Source organism: Typha latifolia, chromosome 2 (assembly GCF_019914945.1).
Source record: "Typha latifolia isolate L0001 chromosome 2, TyphaL0001v2, whole genome shotgun sequence".
NCBI classification, from domain to species: domain Eukaryota; kingdom Viridiplantae; phylum Streptophyta; class Magnoliopsida; order Poales; family Typhaceae; genus Typha; species Typha latifolia.
Window position 1 is genome coordinate 12,839,816 of NC_133087.1, and position 15,662 is coordinate 12,855,477.

At 38.8% G+C, this 15,662-nt stretch overlaps 1 protein-coding gene across 3 annotated transcripts; it reads left to right on the plus strand.

Annotated features, from left to right (window-relative positions):
- The first annotated feature begins 12,543 nt into the window (after nucleotides 1–12,543).
- Nucleotides 12,544–15,662, plus strand: LOC140780937 (probable methyltransferase At1g29790). 3 transcript variants are annotated; one of them, XM_073126656.1, is made up of 2 exons: nucleotides 12,544–12,831; nucleotides 14,011–15,662. In XM_073126656.1, the coding sequence occupies exon 2, from the start codon at nucleotides 14,017–14,019 to the stop codon at nucleotides 15,445–15,447; it is 1,431 nt and encodes a 476-aa protein (XP_072982757.1). In that variant the 5' UTR covers nucleotides 12,544–12,831; nucleotides 14,011–14,016; the 3' UTR covers nucleotides 15,448–15,662. The 3 variants fall into 3 exon arrangements, with proteins under 3 accessions (XP_072982757.1, XP_072982758.1, XP_072982760.1); XM_073126657.1 differs by having other exon boundaries at nucleotides 14,016–15,662; XM_073126659.1 differs by having other exon boundaries at nucleotides 12,709–12,831; nucleotides 14,023–15,662.

Genomic DNA, 15,662 nt, shown 5'->3' on the forward strand with positions numbered 1-15,662 from the left:
CTATGCTTTTGCTGAGAAGGGAAAAGGGTGTGTATATATAGTGTGCTTTGGTGTTCAACTTGATGAATGCTATGTCCCACCATTTTGAATTTACCTACATTGTTGACATTTTCAAACTCTTCAACTTTTGATCTCTCCATGTTCGCATCAAAACCATTGATTCTTTTACAGATAAACTGTTTTATAAAGAAATTGCAATGTATATGCTTTTACAGCTTATCTCTTTCTACTGACAGTTCTACAAATGTGATGTATTATGAGTCAGATGCGAGGTTTACCGAGAATGTGAGAAGGCCCACAACATGCAAGGTGAAACTTTTAGGATGATTCTAATTCTATCGTGAATGCCATTCTAGCTGCAGTGTGATTGCGACTCTTAATCATGTCACGAGTGCATTGGTATTAAAGCTCAAGTTTTATGTAGTCAACTTCAGATAAGAATTAGCATGAATACTGTAATTTTATAGGTAATGAACATTTTTCTATAACTAAATGTAAACCAATAACTGTACCATGTCAGGAGAGGCATACGTTTCTGGTCAGAGTCAATAACTGCTATTACCTAAACTTAAGTATTAAAGAAAAGAACATCCCATGCCATCTATTGGCATCTGATGAGCAATCATGAAGCAATAATCTATCACTCTCGGGGTTAAAAGAGAAGTGCATCTTTGTTGAATGCTGCTCACTCCAATATTTTGTTCTTCTTGTTCCACATTAACTGTATTTTATAGATTAGTGGCCACGAATAGTATTTGACTATCATTTGGTTACTCGTCAGCTTGATGATTGCAGATGGAAAGGAATCAAATGTCATGTGGTCTCAATGGATTGAGTTGGGTAAAAAAAAAAAGTGCATCTTTGTTGAATGCTGCTCACTCCCATATTTTGTTCTTCTTGTTCCACATTAACTATATTTTATAGATTAGTGGCCATGAATACTATTTGACTATCATTTGGGTACTCATCATCTTGATGATTGCAGATGGAAAGGAATCAAATGTCATGTGGTCTCAATGGATTGTGTTGGTCATCTTGGTATTCCTTTTGGTTAGAAGCTATAAAACTAATTGAATCACATGGTTAGACTCTGATTGAATTTAATAATATCTCTGTTACTAATTTAATTTAGGCTTAAGAGGAGCCATGAATATGCTGATTGCTGAGGCAAAAGCATAGGTGTGACAATAACATGTGCTATTAGGTAGCCCTTGTAGGGAGGACATTCTTCTAGTTATGTACTGTTATATATCCTGCACTTGAAAGTGAACTAATGTTTTCCTGTCCAACAGTCATGTTCTCTCCTAAAGATATGCTAACAAAACATATATGTTAGTCATACATTTGTTCTTAGGCTGACTTATATTTTCAATCTTTAACTATGACTCAGTATCATAACACAGTCTGTGGAACAGAGAAAACAAAATTTACGCTCAGAAGATTTCGACATGGCCAGTTTTCAAGGAAACTGAAAACCCCCATAATCTCATTATGCCATCGATGCAAGGTGTTAAATTTTAGTCATCTTAGGCTGTAATCACATTACGTCATCTAAGTTACACAATCTGATTGCATCTGTTTCTTGATAGAGAACAACAATTTCATCTTTCTTATTCTAACAATCCCTAAGTTGTGTATATTTTCCAAAGGAGTGGATATGTTTACAAAGGTTTCAGACTACTCATGATTTTCTACAAGGATAGCATATGAAATTACAAAATTCTTGAGAACTTTTAACGGATGGAGAATGATAAGTTTAATTTTTTATAATCCATTTCTTTATAGCCATTAAAGTACTGTTGCTAGTAGGAAGCAATATATTGATCTAACTTGACAAGCAGAATGAAGATGAAGGTTGCACTATCACATGCCCATAATGGTGGAATATTGAATATTATATATGAGGCTTAATTCTCTATGGAAAAAAAAATTTAGTAAGGTGAAAACTGATTGATATGAAAATTGGGCTTCCCTTTTAGTATCAAGTCCTCTTTCACTAGGATTTTTTTTTTTCTTTTTATCTCGCTAACAAGCAGCATTAGAGTCCTGGATGTTTAGAATAAGGATATACAAGTTGATGCACAAGCCAGGGCGAATAAGCTTCTAAATGGGACTTAGTATACTTGAACCAGTTCCGATTTGTAATTGGACCTGAGTAACCATCAAGTATCAGAAATGTGATTTTGATTCGAAAGGTAAATAAAAAAGATTCGATATGAAAAACTAAGTCCACACTCAATAAATAACTTCAACTTTTTAGCCATCACAAATACACAGAGTTGTTCTTCCCCAATAGAAGAATCAAAAAGGTTGTGCCCACTAGGAGTACTCCTGCAATCTTCTATGGGAGCATATCTCTCTTCAGATTGGTGCCAGAACATGTCAATTAGGAGTTGTTCTCTCACAGTGCACTCCTCCTCTACAATGACATATCTCTCTTCACATTGATGCCAGACAAAACACAAGCATTGCTATCCATCCATGCTTGCATAACATGCAATCCTTATTCTTTATCTGCATGTCCACTCCCTGTGCCCAGTATGGCCTGCACTACAACTGTAGGACCTGAGCACAATGACCAAGGGGCAGGTAACACTTTCAGGAAGCCCTCATAATGGTGTTGAGGTATTGGAAGGCCAGCAACTACTACTCTCTACAACTTGAGATTAATGGATATTTATATACATAATTCTGCATTCAAGTAGCAGCAGTGCCTGCAGCAGAAAAGCTATTTTACTCTAATTTCTGGAAGTTGCAGTACTGAAGGATATTTGTATTCCAGATCTAGCAGTACCTGCCTAACCATATTCTAGCAAATGAGAGAGGCTGGTTTGTAAACTAATTGCCAAGTTGTTTGGAGGGGCAAAGTATTTTAAATAGACTACTTTAAACTTCATTTATATTTGAAAAATCCATCTTCCCAAAGGATTTCATTTTATTTTATGTTTGAATAAACTGTCTTATTTCTATTTTTCTCCCATAAGCTCACAAGAAAATTTCAATGTGAATGAAAAAGAAGTATTCTTGCAGCTGAATAAATGGACTCAATTTGCAATTATACCAGAGTATTGGACCTTTTCACAATGCCACTGAAAAGTTAAGAAATATCACAATTGTCCTTATATACTTTCAAAGATTATTTTGACAATCAAAATTTTAGGTAGTTATCAAGAATATCACTAAAAAGATATAAACACTTTTTGGCCTTTTCGACCAATCCTCTAATATTTTGATGGTTAGATTGATGTTCTGATGAATTACGGGTAAATATTGTAAATTGGTGTCAATTATTGAAAAAAGACTCTAACTGTTTATGTAAAATATTTTCTTTTTGCATGCTTAATAGTAATTATCATGGTTCATTAGTTATTTTCATAATTTTTTTTTCTTCTTTTTGTTTTAGAATAATTATAACTATTTTCTTGCTTGAAAAATGGCTCTTTTAAAAAAGAAAATTTATTAATGAAAGCAAACGAGTTCATTTTCATGTCATTGAAAGCTTAGATGATGCAAATCAACAGTAAGGACAAGAAATTTTTTTTGAAATCAATCCTAAAGTATAAGATGTAATCTATTATTCAAGACAGGAATATGCTAATCTAAATGGCCTTTGCCAGCACTAACAAATATGTTAACTATTCAAGTTTGCTACTTGATAATAATGGAGCTCACCAACTCCAAGAATCAAAATTTTATCTAAGATAAGATTTTTATAATCTCATACAATTTTCTGGTGATTATCAAAGTTGTAGGGAATTTATACCTGGTCTTGTGATCTAAGATGTAACAAAATCCAGAATACTGTTGTATGTTATGAAATTCATAATGTTTGGTTGAGGAATAACTGAACAAGGGACTTCTATTCATGAATTAAGCACCACTTAAATTAAGTATATTAATACTATAGTTAACAATTCTTATCCATGTTTTTCTATTCCTACTTAAAGCTAGAATAAGGGAGAGGGGGGACTTACCCATGCTTTAAGATTAACATAATTAATGACCAAATAACCCTTAAAAGCAAAGAGCACTAATACTTTTTAAGAAATCAATATATTTTTACTATTTGGCCTTAAGTCTTCTTCTTATTAATATTTTAATATCCAAATAAAGTACTTATCTTTGGTTATGATTACACCCTGTCCTAATATTGCAACCAAATACACAATATTATGGATAAAAATAACCCTAAAAGCAAAGAGCACCAATACTTTTTTAAGCATCAATAAAATTTTGATAGGTAGTCTTAATTCTCCCCCTTATTTATATCTAACAACCAAATATGCCCTTATCTATGATTATGCTTACATCCTCTATCATAGTATTACAACCAAATGAGATGCACAAAGAAAACTCTTAGCCAATAGAAAATATGAATAGGGAAAAACGTACCCTGCATTATCTTATTTAGTAGTCTTACCGATAGATAGTAAAGCCACCACAGGTATAGATAATGACTTGCTTAACCTTTCAGCTTGTGGAGAGACTTGCCCAAAGACAGATAGCCTAAAATCAGATTCAATGGTCGAAATAGGTGTCTCGTATCATGTTACACCGAGTAGAGATAATTTTTATGTCATAGAAGCTAGGAAATTTTGGTTGTGTAAGAATGAGAAATGAAGACACATCGAATATGAGACCAATGTTGGATGCAAGATGGATTTTTCAAAAATGTGAGATATGTACAAGACATTTAGTATAACCTGACATCAATTGGTATAAAGTGGGATATGAATATTCCTTTAATGGAGGATGCCAAAAATTACTTAAGGTGCTTTTGTGGTCGTAAGAGGGAAACAATGTTGCATAGTGTACAAGACATAGTTAAAGTTGAATAAAAAGATGGACACTAGGAAAGCCTTTACAAGACTTACAACAAGACAAAAGTAGGTTGACCGGCAGAAGAAGACACTAGGTGAAGTTCGCATCTTTGTCAAGGCATGGTTATGTGCTAGGTGTGACGATGAAACTCTTACCAAAGGAAAAGAATTGTATAGGTGACCAGGTGAGAGATTTCTCGGCATGATAGAGTCCTCCTCATGAGTCAGAGGGGAGATTATTGGATTAAGCTTCCCCATAAAAAATTCTGGTTTGACTAAGAATATTAGTTCATCTTGTCTTTGGTCGTTTAGATGAAATAGGAGATTATCAGACCTCTTCTAGTTAGTGTTCAATGTCTGCATCAGCTTTGTTAGTCAAAATTTCGTGATGGAATGGATCCATCCTCTCAATTAGGCATTATCTTCTCTAATACTTTTTCTGAAGATTCTCATGTAGTTTGTCACGTTGAATTCTTATACTGGATTGCACAAATGGTATTCCTTAAGCTGATATATATGAGATATTTGTGTAAGCTTTTATTTGTAGTTATATACTTGGCAAATTGTGTTTCAAAATATAATTTTTATTCATGTAATGTGTCTAGATTTTATGTATGAGCATATGCACAAGTTATGAGATGTTTGATGAAGAATATTAAAGTAAAAATTTGATTTTGAAGTTAAATTATTCGAAATGATTTTAAAATCATCATTGAAGCGCTCAAACAGTATCATAATAGTTGTAGGAAAAAATATCCAATGGTATAAGAACGACATTTTGGACTATTTAAATGCACCCTGATAGTCATTCAAAGCTGTTTGAAGATTATTTTGCCTTAGCTTTAAGAGATACTTACTTTATCCTCAAAATATATTTATCTTGTCTCTAAGAAATATTTACCTTATCTTTAGGAGGTATTTATCTTATCTTTAAGAGATATATAAAGGGGTTTAATGTAACCCTAGGGAAGGTCGTTGACCATCATATTGAGATCATATTTTGGACACCATTTGAGATTATTTTCTGACTTTAGAAGTAGTGTATCGCGAGGCCAAGCAAGTAATATTGGTACAGATTGAGTTATGGAGATTAATAGGTATGATACGATCTCCCATTTTTGGCCAAGGCTCGATCTATCCCGATTTTTAGATCTGGACAGGATCTGACACAGAACTTTAAAAATATATCCCGAAATATGCCGCCGTCGGAACGATGTGAGATTTTGATATGTTGTAGCCTCGGGAAATAGCTTTCCAACAAATTAAATTTCAAGTGAATCAAATATCAGGATCTCGGATATCGTTCAACTAGTAAACAAACATCGGGTAGTCTGTCTTAGGATCCATGGATGGAGGGACGAGATCCTAGATGATGGTGGATGGTGGTGGACCAGCGTTAATGGGGTGGCAGCAGTGAGTAAGTGGTGAATTCCGAATCGTATCAATCCACCACGCTTCTATACACCTTGTCCTCAATGTGACTTCAGTCAAACTTGCTGTGTTCGGTGGGTCATCCTTAGTCGAGCTTGGATACTTGTACTCCTACTAGCCCAAGGTGGAATTCAGGTCCGTCTACATTGAGTCCACTTGGCCTCGGGTGGTCGAACTAATTGACTCAATGTCAGTTCAACAATAGAAATCTGGTGCATCTGATTGCGCTCGGGAGGTCGAGTTAGATGTAGTTGGTGGATTCAGATTAGGTCCTCCAAGTGACTCGAGTTAGGTTCAACCAGCCGAACTGACTGTTGGTTGTGCTTATAATCGTTCTGCCTACTCCATGGATTAGGATCCAAGTCAAATGTATCCTAGTATAAGCAAACTCGACTTAATTCAAGTAGAGGGTTTTTGATCATGTCCCTTATTTGACTTAACTGAGTCCCTAAGTCCAGAGATGACTCACACTTGACTTGACCCTTTTGGCTCTTAGGTCCAACCTAGCTCATGTCTAGCAACTCAACCTGATCAAACCCACCCATGTACCCATCTTGAAATTCTACCCACTTAGGGTATTCAAAAAAATTTGAAATCCCTAATATTTCTCCCATAATTCTATCTCCACCAGTCGTTGTCATAGGAGTTGCCTTGGCACGTGGCAGCCTTGGTTGAGTAGTGACCACCTCCAGTAGTTACTTTGGCAGGGTTCCCGATAGTATGGCAGCAGTCGACGGTGATGGAATGACGAAGTTGGCCCAAAAAATAAAATCTTTATCTCTTTCTTCTCTTTCCTATCGCAGCCACGGCAAGGAGCCTTTGGCCATCTGGAATATGAAAATAGCTGTCAGTGAGGTCCCTTTTGGGGTGGCGGCGGTTGACTGCTGTGGAAGGTTAAGGTTGACAAAAACAAAATCTTTATCTTCTTCTTCTTCATTTAGTCACAGCCATGGCAGGAAGCTTTCGACCGTCTGGGTAAGAAAAATAGTAGCCCACGAGGTCTTTACGGGGCTGTCAGCAGTTGGTGCTGCAGTGGGTGGAAGATTGCGGCCTTCTCCTTCGAGTTGTAGCTCAGCGGGGAGCTGCAACGTCATCATCGGTGACGACGCTGTCGCGGTCGACTATCGATTGACCGAGGAGAATGGTGGAAGTCGTTGGAGGCCATACGTGATTTCTTCATGGTTGCCGACTCACCGTGGTTGCAAAGAGAGGTGGTGTAAGGTGGCCCAAGTGCCAAAACTTGCGGTTTTGAATTATCTCCCTCACCACTGATGAGGAACCCTGATGAGGGATATCCAGCAGCCATGCGTGGTCTTCCTCCATTCAATAGTGGTTCGCACGTTTGTCGACTCATCGAAGAACTCCGTTCTGACGTCGAAAGAACCTTTCCAATCGTCGAGCTCGCCGGAGGAAACTGCTGCCTTGAAGCTGGACTCTTCGTCGTTTCTACAGGAATCAGGAAAGGTGCGGCTAGCCTTTCACGGTTTGTCGGCGAGGTCTCCGGTGCATGGGAAGATGTGGAGGTTCCGGGGGTTGCTACAATGGTTGAGGATCCCACTGTAGCCGGTAGTGGTTCGTTGCGGCTGACCATGGGTTGGGGTGTAGAAGCTCGATCTTATTGGTTATCCGAATTCTCCTCTATTTTTGTGGGGAATAGGGAGGCCGTGGAGGATGTTGGGTATGCTGCGGAGGGCTCCCCATGCTGCCTTGTGATTGCCATGCTTGTTGAAGAAGGTTTCAGACACGCCACTATAGCGTCGATCGTTCTCCGGCTAAAGTCACGATTTGTGACCTTGTTTGACGTTAGCATCTATCTATATGGTGAAGGATCATATTCGTATGCCGGTGTCTGTCGTCGCGATGCCTCCTTCTGGGTGGTGTTCTAGGGATTGAATACAACTCGTCCCGCCTTGTCAATATACGCGTACGCGGTTGTGGCCTCACTGTAAGGCACCTACGTCCAGGGAGACCACCATGACATTCGCATAGGGATTTTGGGCTCCTCCCATTGTACAACTTGGGTCTTGGTGTTCCAGAAGAAGAGGTATCCCGTCTCATCGTCAATCAAGGCCGTCCAAGGCTTCGGCAAGTCGGATCAATCAGTGCATATCTCAGGCTTTTTGGATAAGCCAACGTCCTTGACATTGGTGCATTCCCTATCGCCATAGCTCTCTTGTCGCTCGTACTTCCCGCATCATCTTCATCATCATCTAGTTATTGATGGCCATTTGCTCGAAAAGAGACCCAATCATGGCTTGAACACTAGGCTCTTCGGTATTTAGATTTGGTCGGGCGCTTTCGTGGGTGGAAGTTCCCGTAGTCATCTCCCCCTCCTCTATTGGGGAGATCTCTTCCTCCTCATTTTGCCGTGCAACTATAGCTCTGGTGGTTGTCTTTGGAAGCGTATGTCCGAGAAATGGTGGCTTTGATACCAGTTTGATACGATCTCCCCTTTTTGGCTAAGGCTTGATTTATCTCGATTTTTAGATTTGGACAAGATCTGAAACGGAACTTTGGAAATAGATCCCAAAAGATGCCGCCGTTAGATCGACGTGAGATTTTGATATGTTGTAGTCCCGGGAAAGAGCTTTTTAACAAATCAAGTTTCAGGGTGAATCGGATATCGAGATCTGGAGATATCATTCGATTAGTGGACGAACGTCGGGTAGTCTTTCTTAGGATCCGTGGATGGAGGCACGAGATCCTAGATGATGGTGGATAGTGGTGGACCGGCGTTAATGGGCTGGCACCGGTGAATAAGTGGTGGTGGAAGGGTTATGGGTGGTGGAAGGGTTATGGGTGATGGAAGGATTAGGGCAAATGATGGATAGATTGAAAGAAGGGGGAGGAGAGGGCTGCCCCTAAGGGACTAGGGTCATTGGCCGGTCGAGGGAGGTTAGAAACGGCGTCGCCGAGGAATGAGAGAATGAGAGAGAAGAAGACGAAGGAGGCAGAGCAAAAACTCAATTCATCAATAATGATTCCATGGTTGTCATCCACACCTTTAGAGTCTAACTAAACATTTCAAAAATGGCAATTATTAACCCTAAAATAGTAGATTTTTGCTGATAGCGTTCAAACGCCCATTTTGCGTTCTCTATATTTGTGAACCTGATGCAGGCGTTCACAAGCGCGTTCAAATGTACTCCATCCATGTTCGAACGCACATTTCGCGTTCTCTATTTTTAAGAATCTAATGCAGGCGTTCACAAGCGCTTTCGAACACACTCCATCCGCGTTCAAACGCGACATACAGAAAACTTATTTTTCAATGAAATAAACACTAAAATAAGAATAAAAGACACCCCTGATGTGTATCTATGCTTGAGACGTCATCGGTGATGTTGAGCTGATAAAAAAATAACCTTTTGATATTAAGTTTGAGGTGTGGTCTATTTACTAAATAAAATTTAAGGGTTAGTTTGATAAAAAAACTCATATTTATCCTATATGATCAATAATTATAATTTGACCCCAAATTTTTCTTTAAAATATAATCAAAAGACAATTATGGTAATTTTAGCATAAAATTAAACAATAAAGAATAGAGAATTTTACAAATTACACCTTACATTTTACATATTTTATTATTCATACCCCGTCTTCGAGGATTTATAATCTGACCCATCTTTTTTCCTATAATTTTTATTTAACATCGTAACATTATTTTAACTAATCAACATTAACCAAATTACTAAAATTAGTAATACCCCTATAATTGCGGGAGTCTTTCTTATTGTACTAGTTATTTACTTTAGAAAAGAAAATAAGATTTCTGTATGTCGCGTTTGAATGCCCTTGCGAAAATCTATAGGCATTCAGATCCACAGAGAACGCAAATTGTGTGTTTGAATGCACTTGGCCGCGTTCGAACACCCACATGTGAACGCCTGTATACGTTCGTATCGATAAAGAATGCAATTTGTGCGTTCGAACACGGTCGACCCTGTTCAAACGCGATCGACGAGAATCCATTATTTCTAGGATTAATAATTATTATTTTTGGCTTATTTGGTTAGCCTCTTAAGGTGTGGATGGCAACTAAAATGATTATGATAAATGAATATGATTTTTATCTCCTTTCTATCCTCCCTACCCTAATCTCCCTTCCTATTCCTTTAAGCCATAGCGGTGCGCCATCTCGATGTCAGTGTTCTTCTAACCTCCCTCGTCTATTGAGTCCTCCTTCCTCCTTGGAATCTCAGCCACTTCTCCCCCTTCATCCTTATCCCCTAAATTTCACAAACCAATCACCCTCATCTCCATTATCATCCCTAACCTTATCATCACCTCCACCCGTCACCACCACCATCACCCCTGCTCTTGTGTATTTTTGTCCCAGTTGCAGTCCTAATTTGCGAAAGGCATAAATACTAAAAACGTAGATCAGGTCGGCCACCCCTAATTTCATAATTTTCTGACTATGGTAGAAAATCTGGTGAATATTTTTCCTCAGTTGCGCGGGCTGCTTTCCTGCAACTAATCAAGATCTTAAAGAGGACATTATATTCTTTTCACCCTACCGTCCCTTCCCTCATTTCTACCCCTCTACCATCTTCCTTTATTTTTTCCCAACCACCTTCTTATGCCGTTGTTGCACCATCTTCCCTCGTCTTCCCCCTCCTCTTCTTCTACCTATCCTTGCCTCGATCGGGTGTTAGTCGGAGAAGATGGAGCGAGCTCCAATTCGTCTTAGGCATAACGAGATGATGAGGATGATCGGAAGGAGCGAAGATGATGAAGGAGATAGGGGTAATTTATGTATTTTATAAATTGTTCAGTATATTATAACATAATATTCCTTTGCTGGTACCATTCAAATTAATCTAGGGTATTAAATAAAAATTATTAAAAAAAAAGGAGAACTAGGGTTATAGAATTCTCAAAAATAGAGTGTGAATTACAAAGTATGTAAAATGTATATTTTTATATATTGAATTCCCTAAAGAATAAAGAGAATGTGATTTATTCTTAATAAAATTATACTTTTTGAATTTTCTAACTTGCGTTCTTACTTTGCTTCTCATAATCCAACATCCTCCTCCTCGTCGTCCAACTCTTCATTATAACATTTTTCCTCTTATTTAGGGAACTATCCCCAAGACAACGTTAGCAACTGAGCCACCTTTAGAAAAATTAGATCAAGATCTAAAGGTTCATATCTACTTTTAAAATCAAGTCATTCTCGATCCAATTCAAGCTTGAATTAAGTGTGGCTAGAACTATACTTGATTGTGCTTCATGTGGTTTGTCTAGGTTCGACCTTTTGTCCTAACTCACAATATGCTCAAATTTACATAATTAGAATAGAGCTCCATAATTTGATTACGCTTGGAATTAATTTCAAGGCAAGCTTGAAGAGAGTCGGGATGAATTTTAACCACAGGCAAGATTTATATAGTTCGATAATTTATCTATGCACAAATAATGTTATGAACTCTTATCCTTGGGAATTAAAAGGGCACATCTCATCTCTTACCCATCCATAACCACTTTATGGCAAGAATAATTACTCATTTACGATTAGTACTGTAACACATCGGCAAGAGCGTACCCATCCAGAACATAATCACGAATTCAAATGCCTCCAACAGTAACTCCCCTTCCTTCTTATTCCTCAGTCTACAAGCTCAAATCCTCCCCATATTTTTCCTCATCCATCCACAAACCCCAACTCTTCCATGTTTATTTTCTCTTTCTGCAATCTTCTTACTCGTCTAGCAAACCCATCTTCTCCAAATTTCTCTCTGTTCTTTCTCCCATTCTCTCTCTCCCTCGTTCACAAAGCCCAACCTGGGCCCAAATACCAACTGGGCCAGGTAGCAAAATGTAGGTCGGTCGAATTCGGACTAATCATGTCTACTCATTCTTCAGCTATGATTCTATCATTTTGTCAGCTAGTTTTATCTTTGCATCATTTGGACTTGAAAGTTTGGTTTGATCCTCATTTAAAATAAAGAAAGAAAAAAGAAAGTAATATCTCAGATGGTAACTCGCTCCATGCTGCAGAATTTGCGGGTAACCGCGTCGCTTCCCAGATATAAAATGCCGACTACCATCGCAGATCTCAATACACGCCAAAGAAGAGAGAGAGGTGGCACCAAGCACGCGATTTTCAACTCCCCTCACCCTCAACACGTGCTAGACTACGATCTAATGTTAATTTAACATTTATGCCAGAAATTTTATTTGAGAGTTCCACCACCACCCAAATGTATCGAGGATTCTAAATAGGCGAATTTTATAAATATAAACCTAAATAAATAACTAACTGAGAGGATCTATTTAACGTGAATCATTAGCTTTATGAGCGACTTATGATACACATAAATACGAAAATGTGATGCCTAACTAATTTATTTAGACATTACTTCTTGTAAGTTATAGCCTTAGAGGTACCAAAATAGTTCTTCCATATCACCCAATATTTAAATATATACCTATGACACCCACCTATTTGGGTACATTTTTAGTGACGCACTATGAGTTTGGTCAAAAGCTACTATGCTAGCGAAAGCGTCGCTCTTCTTCAACGGCGTCGTCGCCATCAATTCGAGTAGATCGCCCGACTTCGAAGCTCGTAAGTTTCTTGCCTCGCGTCTACGTTCTCTTTTATTGCACTGTTTGGCTTTGCCTGGCTTCTTGATGTGTTTGTTTGCTTTTTTCTAGCTTGTTGGTGGATTTTAGATTGTGCGAAATGGCGATCTTTTTGCTATATCTAATGTATAGAGTTTTAAAGTGAACTCGAGCTCAAACTAGTTGAAATCTTTGAATGTTTTGTTGTGTTTAGAAAATCGTCCCAAGTTCATTTCGAAATGGATGGAGATTTGGAGTGCCCTGTTTGTTGCTTATTGTGTTAACCTATATTCATAGGTTCCAAAAGAACCAAGATTTATGTTATATCTGATGCTTTATCTGTTGTTTTAATCCATTGAGATCACAATAAGTTTTAATCCATTGACATTCGTACTGCAAAGAAACTAAATTTTTATATTTGGCATCAGACTATAAGTTCATAATATTCTCTCTTAAGGATCAGCATTCAGTTGATTCCTAATTTTTCTTTTCAGAAATCTACATAACAGACATTTAAAAAAAAAAATTCTTGTGCCTTCTTTTTAGTTTGCTTTTGAAATTTGTTTGATTTTTCCTTCTTGTTTGTTAGCCCATCATCTGCTCAATTTCCATTCCTATATTGCTATATTAACTCTGTTCTGGGCCACTTCTCTTTTGCAAGCTCTTTACTTGGCCTTACAGTAGGAGATTAACTTATCTACATATTCAACTAATTCCCATTTCATTTTTTTTTTCTCCTTTCATAGTTCTTGCTCTTAATCGACGGCAAATATTTTTAAGTTAATATTGTTGAATTGTTCCTGAATTTTTTTTCAGTTTTTCCTTAACAGCATATCAATTTTCTGATGATGATTGAGGATTACTTTGGGCTTTCTATATTCAGCGATAATGCGACTTTCTTTTTATATGTACAGATACTTTCAGCTTTTATTTCAAAACTGTCAACATTTTCTAAATTTTGTGCACCTTGTGAATTTAGTTAGTACACTGGATATCCCAACTCTGAAGGATATAGGACCTTCCCGGATAATGTTTTTCACATCAAAGTGTCAATTTGTTCAGTTATTGCATGAAGATCTTTACAATATGCATCTTTTCTTGATAAAATTGGAGCAAGGCACCGAATTAAAGATAGCTAGAGAGGTTTTTGCTAGTTATTGAGCTCCTTCCTTACCTACACTAGTGTAGGATGCAGGGGCTATGCTTTTCCAAGTGCGGGTTTACAAGAGTTATGGCCGTGATTCAGATCATAATAGGCGTGTTCGTCATCTTCATCAGCATTGCCAACCTCCATCGCTTCTACTCTACCAGCCCCTTACTCCATGACAACAAAGATGCATCCCGGAAGTTCCATACTCTCAAAGAGGGTTACACAGACTTCGATCTAAGGGCTCTCTCTGACCGGGTCGAGGACGTTGTCTCACAGCTCTCAGAGCTTCAGGAAAAGCTCGAATCCACTGCCCAAAATATTGGGAAGAACAAGAACAAGGACAACACCAAGAAGGAAGCTGCGTTAGCTCAGAACATCACTATGTCTGAGTTCAAGAGGTTCCTTGAAGAGGAGGTGATCCAGCCCCTCTACAGTGCGCACATTGCCCTCAGGCTGATTCGAATACCCCAACCAGAGGATGGATCCGTGTCAGGTTCTATAGTGGAGGACCCCCTGATCAATTTCTTCACGGTGGAGGAAACTCGTAAATACATCACGTCCAAGGGAAACCGAGGCGCAAAGCTCAGCGTCTATTCAACAAATAAGACCTACAACACTATAGGTCATGCTTGCGTGCTCATGAGGAAGGAACTCGAGGAGTACATGAACTACGACATCGGATCCTATTGCAACGATGACTGGAACTTGGGCCAGAAGCTAATGTTGGGGGGTTGCGATCCCCTCCCAAGGAGGCGGTGCTTGACCCGCGCATCGAAGCTCTACCAGCGGCCTCTCCCGATCAATGAGTCTCTATGGACAATGCCTGACAACCGCAACGTGCGGTGGAGCAAGTACCAATGCCGGGACTTTAAGTGCCTATCGAGCAAAAATCCCAGGAGGGGATTCTCTAAGTGCATCGGATGCTTTGAATTGGAGAAAGAGAAGGTGAAATGGGTCAAGAATGGCTCACTTGCAGACTTCCTCATTAAGGATGTGCTTGCAGTGAAGCCTGGGGAGATCAGGATTGGACTCGACGTTAGCATTGGCACTGGGAGCTTTGCTGCCAGAATGAGGGAGTTCAATGTGACGATAGTTTCGACTGCGCTGAACGTAGGCGCGCCATTCAGTGAGATGATAGCTCTGAGAGGACTCATCCCGCTTTACACCACAGTGAGTCAGCGGCTGCCGTTGTTCGACAACACTATGGATATAATCCATACGAGTGTGTTCCTTGACGGATGGATCGACCTCCAGTTGCTAGACTTCATCCTGTTTGACTGGGATCGTGTGCTGAGGCCAGGGGGGCTGCTCTGGGTGGATAAGTTCTTCTGCAGCAGAAAGGATCTGGACGATTTCATGTACATGTTCCTGCAGTTCAGGTACAAGAAGCACAAGTGGGTGGTTTCATTCAAGTCCAAGGATGAGGTATACCTCTCTGCATTGTTAGAGAAGCCCCCTAGATCACTTTGATCTCTTGTGATTGGTCTCTAACTCGAGGTTGATAGTCCATACAAAGATCGATTTCCGGGATACTTGTTTGTTGTAACTTGTTATCTAGTGAATCTCATGCTTGGGCATGATCAGATTTATTGTCCCTTTTCTTTTCCTTATATTTTTCTAATGCATTATTGTCATGATACTAACAGTCATTCTAAATACAAGGGTAATAGTTGCTCCAGTATCAA

Coding starts and splice junctions, on each gene's coding strand:
- LOC140780937 (XM_073126656.1), top strand. CDS start 14,017: ATGCAGGGGCTATGCTTTTCCAAGTGCGGGTTTACAAGAGTTATGGCC.